At 42.6% G+C, this 15,035-nt stretch overlaps 1 protein-coding gene across 1 annotated transcript in view; it reads right to left on the bottom strand.

Moving 5' to 3' along the window:
* The window catches only part of CUBN (cubilin), a 190,371-nt gene that overhangs the window by 78,637 nt on the left and 96,699 nt on the right, over positions 1 to 15,035 (bottom strand). Inside the window, exons 30-31 of the mRNA XM_075828736.1 lie at positions 6,814 to 6,988; positions 5,201 to 5,391 (exon numbers count right to left, since the gene is read on the bottom strand). Coding sequence (XP_075684851.1) covers positions 5,201 to 5,391; positions 6,814 to 6,988 — 366 coding nt within the window. The remainder of the gene's footprint in view (positions 1 to 5,200; positions 5,392 to 6,813; positions 6,989 to 15,035) is intronic.

Here is a 15,035-nt window from a genome sequence, read left to right as displayed (position 1 = left end):
GCAGTGTGATGGCATGGTGGGAGGCAGTGTGATAGCATGGTGGAGGCAGTGTGATGGCATGGTGGAGGCAGTGTGATGGCATAGTGGGAGGCAGTGTGATGGCATAGTGGGAGGCAGTGTGATGGCATGGTGGAGGCAGTGTGATGGCATGGTGGGGGCAGTGTGATGGCATGGGCATGCATGGATGCCAAAGGCACTGGGTCACTAGTGTTTATTGATGATGTGACTGAAGACAGAAGCAGCCGGATGAAATCTGAGGTGTTCAGGGATTTACTTTCTGCTCAGATTCAACCAACTGCAGCAGCTTGATTGGACGTCACTTCACAGGACAGATGGACAATGACCCAAAAATGCTGCGAAAGTAACCCAGGAGTTTATAAGGCAAAGAAGTGGAATATTCTGCAATGCCCAAGTCAGTCAGCAGATCTCAACCCGATCGAGCTGCATTTCACTTGCTTAAGACAAAGCTTGAGGCAGAAAGACCCACAAAGAAGCAACAACTGAAAACCGCTGCAGTAAAGTTCGGGCAAAGCATCACAAAGGAGGAAACCCAGTGTTTGGTGTGTCCATGAGTTCCAGACTTCAGGCAGTCAATGCCCGCAAAGGATTCTCTACAAAGTATTAAAAAATTTTTTTTTAATTTATGGTAATTTTAATTTGTCCAATTACTTTTGAGCCCCTGGAATGAGGCGGCTGTGGAGAAAAATGGCTGCAATTCCTAAACGTTTCACAGGATATTTTTGTTCAACCCCTTGAATTAAGCCTGAAAGTCTAAACTTCAATTACATCTCAGTTGTTTCATTTCAAATCCAATGTGGTGGCAGCAGAGAACAAATCATGAAGATTGTGTCACTGTCCAAATAATTCTGGGCCTAATTGTATATATATATATATATATATATATATATATATATATATATATATATATAAAAATAATGTGATAAAAGGTTAACTACCACTTCCCGGGTCAGTCCATCCTCTTTTGTACAAGGGGGCAAGAGCATGTATAGGATTTACCTCTCCATAAGAACTACATTGTTAAACAAGGGGGTAGGGAATTGGCTCCAAGAGCATTGAGGGGAAAACCAACACCATAAGGGGGGCCTAGTTTTATCTTTGATATGAGGCCCCCACTCTATGTACCCCACTGTATTAAGCTTTTATATCTGTACCTGGAAAAGCTGGGTGACCAATATGGGAAACATTAAACTACTAAGAGCAGATCTGCTTAGTTAGGCAGGACTCTAACAAAGCTGGGTGTAAACCATAAAAGGTGTCATGGCAGCCATATTGGTTGTCACCTACTACTGTAGCTTTTCCTAGATATAACAAAGCAACAGACAAATATAATTTTTGACAACTCGATAGATGAGTATTTTTATTTTATTGATGATCTGAAGAACATTGAATAATGTTTTGTTTCACAGCAAAATAATGACTCTAATATATTTCTTTGTTTTTCCGTAGATACGTCATGAAAGATCTCCCTCAGGAAAACATTTCAAATCAGCACAGATAAGAAAATGACGGCAAATCAATCACATGAGAGGAAAACATCACAAAGACTTTCCTGCTCAGTCATATCCTCCATCTGTTAATCATTGTATCAATATCAGATACGTATTATCAGACGTGCATTCTGTATCATGGATCACTTCCTTTGGTTTCTGTCCCGTCCCCCCGTCCGTCCCCCCCACCCACCATGTGCTATTTCTAATACTGGTGCCTTCTTATATGGCAGAGGGGCTTAGGACACCTAAAGTACCTGGACCCGGGTGTGACTGCCACCCCTGTATGGTTACACCTCTGTTTTTGAGTGTTTTTCTTTGTGCACCCTGAATCAGATATACAGTCCATCCCTGCACTTTCCCACCTCTAATTTGGGGAGAGCGCCACCTTAGGCAAAAAAAAGTCTAGAAGCAGTCCTGTAATTAAAAGGAACGTGTCACAGTGAACACACTGTCCTCTCTGCAGGCAACAGGAGGATCTGAGAAGATTGATATATCATTTTATGAGAAAATATTCCGTATAAGGTATTTTATTGATTTAAGTATGTTGTCCAGGATTAAAAATACATGTCTGCTTTCTTCCAAGGACAGCGCCACACTTGTGTACATTATGGCGCTGTGTATTCACTTAAATGGAGCTGAGCTGTAATACCACACACAACCTGTGGACAGGTTGTGGCGCTGTTTGTATTTCTAATCCTGGACAACCCCTTTAAATCCCTGCTTGTGGTCTGCTATGAGTCTGCGGGGCGGTCTTACTCAATGATTGACAGCTTTCCCTGTATAGGTGTGCATACAGAAATAGCTGTCAATGACTGAGTAGCACCGCCCACTGGACTCCTAAAACCCAGAGTAAGCCATGGTTTAAATATTAAATTACAAGTTATACTCAATCTTTTTCCCCAAAACTACATATCAATGTACTCTGCTCCTCCTGCTCTATAACATACTGCCTACATATAGGACACCATGTTCATCAAGACGGATTACATTTAAAGGGGTTCTCCAACCTTAGAGATTTATGGCATATCCACAGGATATGCCATAAATGTCTGATATGTCGGACTCCCACATATCAGAAAAATGGGGGTCCCCTGACCTTCATTTAGCGAGTTAAGACGGGCAGCTCTGAATCCAGGAGGAGACTGAATGCAGAGGTGGCCCTGCTTTTGCGTGACTTTCTTTATTGACGTCTATGGGAGTTACACAAACAGCCATGCAAGCTTGGGACCCCATCTATCAGACATTTATGGCATATCTTGTGGTTATGAGATAGTGGAAAATCCCTTTAAGAATGTGTGTCTTTTGTATTTAAAGGGGTTGGTGTCTTTAACATCACTTTTGGGGCATGTAGAAATGATAAAGGGACGGTATTGTATGTATATCGTAGCTCTTGCCTCTAGCAGTGATACCAGCATCCACTGAAATAAACGGATACCATACAAGTTACTTTATTCCAAATTGAATTCAATTGAAATTTGCCCTACCTTCATGCACCTATGTGGCAGTGGTAATTTGACATGGGGTGTTATTTTTTGGAGGCTGAAATAACGTAATATACTACGCTATTCCATCCTTAGGGATCTCGCAAAAAAACATTTTTTTTTACTTGGGAGCCTATGTGTCACAGGTTTCCACTGTATGGCAACTGTCACAGGTATATGTTGAATGTATATCTTGGGGACCTTTCTCAGGGCTGGAAGCCCCAGGAATAGCATAAGGTAGCGCTCAGCCCAGAAATTCTGTCCCTGGGGAAGCCCCTGACATCACTGACTATATATGGACAGTGATGTCAGGTGCTTTCAACTTCGGAGTCCACAGACAAAGCATCAGTAGCGCTCTGGCTGGGGATTCCGGGACTGGAGAAGCCCCTGACGTCACTGTCCATATATGCTGACGCATTGCCGACATTCTGGCTGGAGATTCCGGCATCTCAAAGCCCATAACGTCACGGTCTATATATGGGCATTGACTTCAGGGGCGCCCTCTAGAAGCGAAATCCCCGGCCAGAGTGTTGCCGACGCTCTGGCTGGGGATTCTCGCATTTCAAAGCCCCTAACAGCAAGGGCTTTCCCAAGATAGGAGCCCCCGACCTGAGCTCTTGCGATGCTCTGTTCGGGGACTTCATAGTTGAAAGCCCCTTTTAGTGGCACTGTATCTAGGAAGTTCGGGCGACTAATCCCACTGTATGCCTATACAGTGGGATACGTAGGTGCCTTTCATTGGAGGTATACGTCGGGACTCCACCCGATATATACCTCCGACGGAAGGAAAAAAGGTGATGTGAACAGGCTCTTACAATGGGGGTGCTCTCTGGCTGGCAATGGGGGTTGTGGCTAACACTAGGGGGCATCCTGGCTGTCTTTGGGGGACTGTGTCTGACATTTGGAGGTGCATTGTACCTAAAATTGTGGGGGCTTTCTGGCTAGTAATGGAAGATGTGACTGACTCTTGGGATGTATTTTAGCTGGCAATGAAGGTTGTTGCTTATTGTAGCTTATATGTTACTACATTTTATAATATTAATATATTCAATTTTAAAAGTGTATTCTGACCATAACTATTTTTGGTCTATCCATAGGAGAGTAATGGGAGATACAGAAACAAGTGAGCGAGAATGCTTGGCTAGCGCAAAACCATCTTACTGCTTATTCCTCCACTCTACTCTGCTCTTGGCTCCGGCCTGTACAATAGGGGGCATGGGACAACTGCTCTAGGGTTCAATGTAGTTCTAGGTGGTGGAACTCCACAGATCAATTATGTATCCTGTCCTATGGATAGACCATAAATTTTTATGGCTGGAATACCCTTTTCAACCACAACCATGATCTAATTTTTTTTAAATAGTCTTGTTAACCACCTACTGATATTATGGCTCTTCTTATGTAATACAGAGACACGATTAGATTCTAAAAAGTAGCAGAACATTCTCTGTTCATATTGCGCATCTTGAAGTTTCTTTCAAAGGAACCATTGTTCAGAACAACTCAATGTTCGTGTTTATATCAAAGATTTGGTTACTAATGAACAATAATTGGTGCGGTGGACTCTTTCAGCTTGGCCGGCCTTTGTCATGTATGCCCCCTGGTTTCGACACACGGAGAGAACACAAACTCCGTACTGTTCGTAGATTTTGGACATGACACAGAAGGTCACAGGGTGTCGTTTTCTCTTGTGTATTGGAAGGGAGTGATGTCATTCTCTATAGCCTGTGCCTGTAGAGGGGTGAATGTCTCCAAGACCTCTACATAGTCAGCTGGTCTTCAAAGGTTCTGGAACATAATATTCTACTTGTCTGACCTGTCATGAATGGTGGTAGATTATATAGTTCACTGGATTGGGCCCATTTCAGTAGGCCGTAATACTGCTGCATATTAGGGTCTGTATTACGCAACATCTGGACCCAGTGAAGTTCTATTGAAGCAAGATTTAGATCACCAAGGAAAATAATAAGGACCATAATGGGGGCTCCCGACTGTTTTTTTTAACACCCCAAGGGAAAAAAGGGTTAAGCATCTTGGATTTCGACGTCTAATCATGCATGTTTTGGGGGGAGTCAGGAGACATAGCTGTCGACTGACCGCTAACTCATCTGTGTGGCGGCTTTCTTGCGCGTGTGTGTATATAACTAATCTAAAAATGACAAAATTAAAAATGAACATGATAAAGTAATAATATTAGACTTAACTTACTGTGAGATGATCATAGCTGCAGAGTGAAAAAAAAAAGTGTGACTCAATGTCAAAGTCTGTGAAGGTGAGTAAGACTCGGTGTCCGGGGTCCACTTTAATCAGCCATGAGCACACTGTGTTGTCATTATAGGGGCTTGGGTAGTTCGGAGAATGGATTTCTCCACTGGTTGCTTGAAAAACTCCTCCACAACCTGAAGAATAAAGTAGTTACTGGTGCCCAGTAAAAAAAGTTCTCAAACTGGTGACAACAATACAGCAAAAAACAAAGAACAATTATATTGTCTAACACTACATGCACACAACCCCTGTTTTTCTCAGTGCGCTATCCGTTTTTTTAACGTATAGCACCACTGACCCATTCATTATCTATGGCCCAATGCACACTACCGTGTTTTTCATAGGTCCATGTGGAGGCCGTGGGACCAGGCCGCAAAACTCAGAAAAGGTCTGATTATTTTCCGCGTCCTCTTGAATAGAATCAAGATGCCATCCGTGTGCTATCTGTATGTAGTCTGTGTTTTGCGGATGAGATGCTAGGCGACAGGGATCATGTGACTTTTTCAGGGGGTTGGGACAAGCGATTGACATCATTTCCTGTCTTCTGTTTTTTTTTCACGGATCAGTAAATATGGATGACATACGGATTCAATATAGACCGTATTTGCGGACATATGAAATGGATGCGGAGGACACACAGATGACACACAGACAGCAAAAATAGACAATGGATCCGTTGTGTCGGGCCGCAAAGTACAACAGTCGAGTGCATGTTGCCGAAGGGTGGGCTTACACACAGCTATTTTCAGCTGAACCAATCTATTTAGATTTTATCTGATGGAAGAGAGTATGAATGCAGGATCAAAGGGCGCTAGTAAATTTCCTAGAAAATGGTAACCCCCCTCTGATTCATTCATGAGAAGCTGATTTAAAGGGGGTATTTCCATCTTGTAAAGTGATGGAATATTGCTAGGATATGTCATCACTTTATGATTGGTGGGGGACCGATCCTGAGGATGAAGGTGCTGCATTGTTTTCCCTGCACAGTGAAACCCTAAACCCTCCAGCTGTGAAGGGAATTGCACAGCCGGGTGGCCAAAAGCCGCTATGCAGAGAAAACTTAGATGGTGACGCAACACTAAATCAGCTATAAGGCCCCTTCATTCTCAGGATTGTAGGGCTCCCAGATGTTGGACCCCCACATATCAGTGATGACATATCCTAGCGATACGCCATCACTTTATAATACAGGAATAAATAAAATGATTTCTGCTGCCACTAGAGGGAGCTCACTGCATATGGATTTATTATAGAGTTCAATGGGAGCTGTATAAATTCTTATCTATAGCAGCCCTTAAATAGATAGTTTGTTGGGAAATAATGAACTACCCTCTGAGAAACTCTGTGCATTAGTGTGAAAAGCAAAGGCGGATGAGGCAAGTAGTTTTAGTCGGGGATTGGAGGCAGTTTTTGTATATTTGTGGTACATGGGTCAAGATAGATGTTTGCGCACAGGGCGATATTGTAAGAGGGAATGTTCTCTTCTTTTGGACTATGACTCTGCACTTGATAGAGACACATGCAGTAGATCTGCAAAGAAATAAAACTTGATATACCTCCAGGCACTTCCCGCCAAGCAGCATTAAACCCTTTTCCATTCAGATGGGCGTCAGTCTTGAACCGAACTGTTACGGCATTATCGGTGCTAGGGACCTGCAGAGGATTCCCTGGTGCTCTAGGTGTACACAGCTGAACCAGACTCGGAGAAGACAGTTCAGGACCCCCATAAATCTGAAATAATGGATTATTACATTAGCTGGTCTCTCGCTAAATAACATTGCATAAATTGTTAAAAAATTATTGCAAAACTGATTGAGTCTCAATGGAAATATATGACCATAGAAAAAAGAGTTGTCAAAATTCAGCAAATGCAATTACGGTATACTTTATTTTTTATACAACACAATGGTAAGAACTGCAAATAATAATATTAATATGTGTGGGGCTGATATAAATCAATAAGGAAAAGGTCAGGAAAAAAATAAAATAACAAATAATAAAAAGTAAAAATGTATTCCAGCAGTCCTGGACCCAAAGGAATGCTGGATTATCAGATTTTCCATGCTATTGGATCCTTGTTCAAATGCTTGGATTTGTCAGGGGATATCCCATGAATCATTTTCATATCAAAACTCTAGAAATGCTGTTAAAAGCTGTTTTCCAGTAATTTGCCGTTTTTCTAGCATAGAAAATACCTTTCTTATCTTTTTTTTTGCTTCCCTGTGTCCCCCTTGGTGCTGCTGGTAATCTGTATTGCTAGGGGAGCAGCTTTAAACAGAATATGTTTCCTGCCCCCTGGTAGCTGACGAAATAGTCCCTTCTTACTTTTCCAGCAGATAGGTAACATATTATCCAGAGTAGTGAAGATATATACTGTATGACATCCACAGTATGCACTCCCTTAGGCTGGGTTCACACGAGCACATTAACGTCCGTAATGGACGGACGTATTTCGGCCACAAGTACCGGACCGAACTCAGTGCAGGGAGCCGGGCTCCTATCATCATAGTTATGTACGATGCTAGGAGTCCCTGCCTCTCTGCAGGACAACTGTCCCGTACTGTAATCATGTTTTCAGTACAGGACAGTAGTTCCACGGAGAGGCAGGGACACCTAGCATCGTACATAACTATGATGCTAGGAGCCCGGCTCCCTGCAGTGTGTTCGGTCCGGGACTTCCGGCCGAAATACGTCCGTCCATTACGGACGTTAATGTGCTCGTGTGAACCCAGCCTTACAAACCAATGAAAATCGAATAAAATAAAACAATAAAGGCTGAGCGAGCATGTGCAGGGTTCATATCTGCTGTCAGGATGTACGGCTTTACAATCCTAACAATCTGAGAAGGAGTCTCCTCAGCTATAATGCCATACTACTGCAGAGGCTCTGCTCCTTCCCTGACAAGCAGGCAAGAAAGCTATTTCTTGTTTTTTCCATGTCTCTGAGAATCTATGCGGACCAGGCAGGAAATATTAATATTTGTCTCCATGGGAAAACAATCCATGACTGTGGTTTATATAGTATATTTCTATGTGTATATACATATAGGAGGCCGGGTTTCTATAATGGGGTACAGTTATTGTTGCTGTTAGTTATGTTATACAGTAGTTAGTTATGTTATACAGTAGTTAGTTATGTTATACAGTAGTTAGTTATGTTATACCTTACTTAGTTATATTATGGCTCGTTGCGGTTAGTTATGTTACGTTTTGTAATGATTTATTAAAGTTTTGTTGCTTATATAGTGGCAACGTATTCCGTGGCACTGTACAGAAATTGGTATTGTTCACATCAATTACTCTCCCTAATGCGGCTCACAATCCACATTTCTGATGTCAAACGCAAACACGCAAACTAGGTTACCCGGAGGAAACCCCCGCAAACACGGGGGCGGGGAGAACATACAAACTCCATGCAGATGTTGTCCATGATCAGGTACAATCCCATAATTAGCGATGTTATGTTCATGTCATGTACGTTCCCAGCCTAGATAATTAACCACTTAACGACCAGGTCTCTTTATTTTTTTCATCCTCAAGAGCCATACATTTTTATTTTTCCATCGATAAAGTAGTATAACATTTCTTGCACACGACCAAGTTGAAAAACGGTCCGTGTGTATGCCCGACCGCGGTACAGATAAGCGGGACTCCTGGCACCATAGACATTTATGATACTAGGTGTCTCTGACTCCCCATGTTAACTTTAGTCTACAGGTCGGTATGAATGGGGCGATACCAAATATGTTTAGTCTTTTTTTAAGTTTTAGTCGTTTTGTACAATAAAACATGTTTTATAGGGGAAAAAAGTCATTTTTTTGTGTCGGCACATTCCGAGATCCATAACTTTTAGATTTTTTTTACCGATGTATCGCTTTTTGCGGGATGAGTTGTAGTTTTTCTGGTACCATTTTAAGGTACATTTATGCTTTATTGATCAACGTTTAAAAAATTTTTTGGAGGGAGGAATGCAAGAAAACATTAATTTTGCCATTGTTTTTTGCCACGCAATATAATTAATAAGATATGTTTGTTCTACGAGTCGTTATGATACTGGCGGTACCAAGTATGTAGGGTTTTTTTTTACAGTGAACCATTTTTTTTTTTAAATCTAATAATTTTTTGTGAGAATATGGTTTTATTAATTAATTTTTTGGGGGGTAATTTTTACATTTTCTTAAAATTTATTAAACTCCATTTGCTTGTACATAATATTCATACATAATATTCCAAAGCATTATTGCCTGTTAGTATATCACTGACACGAAAACCTATTAGGCCATGTCTCTGGCAGTTACTGATAGCAGACCTGTGGATCTTTGTTAGGCCCCCGGCTGACCTGGTAATCCATTGACGCAATGGCGGGGCGCCCCTGGGATGACATATGGAGCCTTCTCCCTCTGTCAAACACCGCAGATGCCGCCATCGCTAATGGCTGTGGCATCTACAGGTTTAAACCGCCGGGATTGGAGTTATGTCTGATCTCGGCAGTTGCGTCAGGAGCCAAGCTGCGTATAACAGCCATGCTCCTGCCACTGATCTTGTGTGGCAGTACCCTCAAGAATCCAACGATGGATATATCCGTCACAGAGCGGGAACTAGCACCTGCTTGTAATGGATATATTTGTCATGGGTAGCTATTAGGGGGTCTTATATCTTGTGGTCAGCATGATTCTCTTCTCGTGAGGATAGGCACCCATTTATTTCAATTAGTTAAATTTTTCCCTTTGGCCACAATAATACATAAACTAATAGCGTTATAGTAGGCAAAGGTCGCAAATTCAGACTGGCCTACAAGAGGACAGGAGAACACTCCTGTAGGCCCAGGTCCTGACATAATAATAGACCACAACCAGAACCGAGTACTGGAGGTCCAGCAGAGTTTATGATTCTATTCAAGAGGACGTGCACCTGTACTGTCTGCCTGGATGATGGGGTCGCTGTCACTGCCATCTCCTCTGGGGGGTTCAAGGTACTCCAGCATACCTCCCAACATTTGCATCCCCATTCATAGGACACTTTTAAGCCCTGCCTCCAATCCACCCTGGAACACCAAAAAAACATCGAGAACGCCCACTTTTATATTCATTTGCATAAGCCCTGCCCACTTCGTGGCCTGTTTGTGGGACAATCCCACAAAAAATGGGATGGTTAAGAGGTATGAGTCCAGTCTGATCCTGAAAGGTCACGTCTTATTATTAGTCCCCTGTGCAATAGCAGCTGATAGCGGAGAGACACAGCAATCTGCTTTACTCTACTGGACCCTCAGTCTGAAAATGAGTTATCCAAACCTGGTAAACTCTTAATTTAAGAATGTTTTCAGCAAAACCTCCAAAAAACGAAAAAAAAATTGCTCTTAGGATCTACAATAATTCTAGTTTTGACTAATAAATAAAAATAACACGCAGTGTTTTTACGCATTGCAACTTCAAGATGGCAATCGTAATCTAACAGCTACTAGAAGAACAAAGCAACCTCTGTTCACACCTATATTGAAGTTCCATCGCAGTCATATTTAGCAGAAAAATTAGCCCAACCAGATTCAGACACCTCATTGAGAACCTGACAGACCCCATAGTAAGTCAACGGAGTCTGTCGGGCACCTGAGGTATCCATCATGCTATGGATCCGGTTATGCGTCGTGGTTTGCGTTACAAATAGAATCCGCCACGCAAAAATGAGCCTTACCCAAAAATAAAATTGGACTGTAATAATGCATTTGAGGTCTGTGAGTCATACATGGTCCATGTGACAGGACGCGCAGCCTACTTTCATATCTTAATCTCTTAGGATTTCACAAGCCCAAATTCGAGAGAAACATTTTATTAAGATTCACTGCTACTTTTTGCTTCTGTTATATACATTCTTCTATAGTCGGGTGATGATTTTAAAAATATATACAGTATACAGAGGAAAGGTAATCACAAGAGTATTATAACATTGTGTATTATTATACAAATTCCTGAGGCCCCATGCACACGACCGTAAAAATCGTCTGTAATTGCAGATCGCAATTACAGTCCGCGATTACGGACCCATTCACTTCTATTGTCCGCGGACACATACCTGTTTATTTGCGGGAAGGTGTCCGGGCAGAAGAAGTGTACTGCAAAAGATAGGACATGTCCTATCTTTTGCGTTTTATGGGAGCTTTGTATGGAAGCACGGGCCGAGAATGCGGGTGGCTGTTCGTGGCTGTCTGTGCCCACAATTGCGGCCCGTGATTACGGGCACGGCCGTGGGCATGGGGCCTTATTCAGTAACATTTATTTAAATTAGAGTTTAGTCATTCGATTATTAATAGGGTTAGCACAGTAATCTTGCAGCACTGGGGACCTGGGTTCAAATCCAACGGGGGACAACATCTGCATGGCGTTTCTATGTACTCTCCATATTTGCTTGTGTTTCCTTTCCTCTCACAGTCTAATAGCCCCATTTGGGACAGGGACTGATATGAATGGCAACAATCTTTGTACAGCGCTGCTCAGGGGCGGACATATATATACAACAAACATAGGCGGAAAAGTCTTGTAAAAGGGTTGGAATTTTTGTGATTGTTTCAAGTCATCTGCAACTTTTTCCCCCCATTGAGGTTGCGCACAAGAAGCGTTGCAGTTCCGTGTGCCATCAGTGTTTGTTCCGTGTGACATCAGTTTTGGATGTTAGTGTTGGTGCACATTTCTTTATTATTTTTTCTTCTCTGCATTTCAAGGAACTGGTTCGTGATTCACGGACAGCACGCGGATGTGCGTCCATGTGCTATCCGTGTTTTTCACGCACCCATTGAATTCAATGGGTGCGTGATCCGCAAACAACGCACAAGAATAGGACATGCATTGAGTTTCATGCAACGGAAACACGCTGCGTGAAAAGCACTGCATGTCCGAATGGCCCCATTGAATTGCATAGGTCCGTGTGACTAAGGCCTTAAAACAGGTTGTTCAAACGAAACAACACGGGTGTAGAGAATTTCTATAATATAGCACAAGTTGGGTCTGAGGGTACGGTATGAAGGAGGACCGGGCCCCTGGTTCCCGAATTTAGACTAAGGTAAAAGCTGTATTCGGATGAAATTCTTAGGTGCAATGACTCAATGCTGAGGATCTGTCCTGCCTTGAAGCAATAAAGTATTTCCATTTATTGCTTACATCCATATTGACCATAGGGGGCAGTATTATAGTATTTTATGCTAATACAGTGCAAGTCAATTAATTCATAGCGTTGAAACAAGAAAAGTATTCTTCTTCAACAGAAATGTACTCAGAGCAGTTTTCACGTCACATGGTGTCTCGCTGCTGGGACCCCCAGTGATCCACTGTTATCTGCTGGGGAACTGAAAGCAAGTGTTAATTTCTCCTGCAGCACCACCACAGGAGAAATGAAGCATTACACAATTCCTATTGAAGTAAATGGGCTTTATTTGTAATCTAGACATGCCAGGTCCTCCAGAATGAGAGATGCTCTTTGTAGATGCTCTCTTCTCCAGTTAATAGATGAGGGTCCTGAACACGGGACCTCCTTTTAATAACTGAACCCTCTAATAATATTTGACATTGATTTTCTCAACTAGACCACCCATTTATTGCTGAAGCATTGCTAGTTCTATAATGAAAATAAATGCTTTTATGAAAATGCTTTAATGACACAAGTTCTCAACTTTGCATTAAAAATAATGAAATATAAATAAAAAATAACCTACTGAATATAAAGAACATACATCTCAGTATATACTCAGGGCATGGCTGGTGTATAGCACTGTATACAGTGCTTGTGTTTTCGGCTGGAGAGCACTGTGTTGTCAGTGAAGCTGATGGTTTAAGCTGTTTTTAGCATTTTCTTCCGCCTTGTTAGCTCCATTTACTGATGGATTTCATTCAGCATTCCAAACTTGTGAGCAATGGAAGAGCCAACTTGTGCAGCATCATGTAGTATTATATGAGCTCGGTTTAACCACTGCTGCTGGATAATAGTAACGGGATAAGGATTTGACACTTTACAAATCTGAAGGATCTTTACCAAACTGATATATCATAATAGTGTAGCTGGCTGTTGGTTTATTCACTATATACTATTTCTGGGAAAGGTTGGTGACACCTAATAGTCAAAATTACAACTCCCACAGTGCTCCCTAGAATGGCGAATGCAGAGAACAAGTAATATGCTGCTGCAGAATTAAAGGGTTTGTCTCACCAGGACAACCCCATTCCATAAACCCTATTGGAAACCCTCCATATTAGCCAGAGAGAAGAGCTGCTAAAGCTGGCCTTATACTAGTTAAAAACTGTACGGGGGTCTCTCGACTCTCTCACGATGGCAGAGGGGTCTGGCAGCGTTTTTTTCACCTCTCCTCATTAAAAAAAACATGCAGTGTGCATTTTTGTGGTGGTGTCGGGAAAAATAGCTGTCGTGCTAATGACAGGTATCTCGAGTGTATGTCCAGCTTTACACACAGTGGCTCTCAGCCTGGCGGACCCAGTCGGTCCATGTATTGCATGGTCGGTTATTCACTTGAATATACAGCATGTAAGACAATATTTCTGCTGCAGCATATGGCCAACCACGGGTTATCCCGGGGGTGTCAGCTGTTTGCCATGGACTTAAAAAGTTGAACCCGGATCACCAGGAGAGCCTCAATTTAAATATAAGTTTTGTTTATAAGTCGAGTCCTTTATGGAGGTTCCCTTTTGAGGATGCTATGGAGGCTGGGTGACAAGACCCTATAGGAAATGAAAACCAAAACTGAGGAGGACAATTTTTTTTGTAGCAAAGGTTAGTTTAATGGTCTTTAATAGTATAGCTGAGTATTCATAAGAAAACAAGGTGTAAGAAGCAAGACGCGAGAATAAAGAATAAAAAAACACAAAAAACACGGATATAGCACAAGCATGTCCCCTCTTCCCAAGGGTGGCACAGACAATGGAGGCCTCCAGTGAAAGAACAACTTGTGGACCCCTTCCATCAGCATACCTGCAACTTGCATCTTCTTATATTTAAAATAGACAATAACTGAAGCTATTTTTGCTGTTATAGTCTTAAATTCCCCTGCAGCGATTGGTACCTGATCCCTGATAGTCTAGAGTAGTGAAAGGTAACATTCCTGGTGGTCTAGGGCAGTGAGGGGGTTAATAGTAATATCCCTGGGGTCTAAGGCAGTGAAGGGATTAATAGCAACATTCCCGGTGGTCTAGGGCAGTGAAGAGATTACTAGTAACATCCTTGGTGGTCTATGGCAGTGCAGGTATTATTAGTAACATCCCTGGTTGTCTAGGGCAGTGAAAGGATTAATAACAACATCCATGGTGGTCTAGGGCAGTGAAAGGATTAACAACAACATCTCTGGTGGTCTAGGGAGACGCCGGCACTACTTCCGGGACCTCGGACTGATTCCCGCAGGGCGCTTGCGCACGCGCCCGCGCGTGCACGGCCTTAAGGGGCCAGTACGCGTTCTGCTGTCACCCATCAATTATTAGCCCAAATGGCTGCTGGACTATAAAAAGGGGCTCTGCTCACTAGTTCCTTGCCTGAGCGTTGTTGTATACCTAAGTTTGTTCCCAGTGTTACCCGTTCCTGCTGCCTGTACCCTGTATCCCGTGCTATCGTATCTACAGTGAAAGTCAAGTCGAGTCTTCCGCTGCATCCACGGTGCTACCTGCTGAGAGAGTCAAGTCGTGCCTTCCGCTGCATCCACGGTGCCACCTGCTGTGAAAGTCAAGTCCTGCTTCCGCTACTGTCTACATTGCCTCAGGTACCCATTCCGAACTATAGACATTGTTTTGCAC

The sequence above is a fragment of the Rhinoderma darwinii genome, chromosome 5, assembly GCF_050947455.1.
Source record: "Rhinoderma darwinii isolate aRhiDar2 chromosome 5, aRhiDar2.hap1, whole genome shotgun sequence".
Taxonomy (NCBI): Eukaryota; Metazoa; Chordata; class Amphibia; order Anura; family Rhinodermatidae; genus Rhinoderma; species Rhinoderma darwinii.
This window is presented reverse-complemented; position numbering and strand designations above follow the sequence as displayed.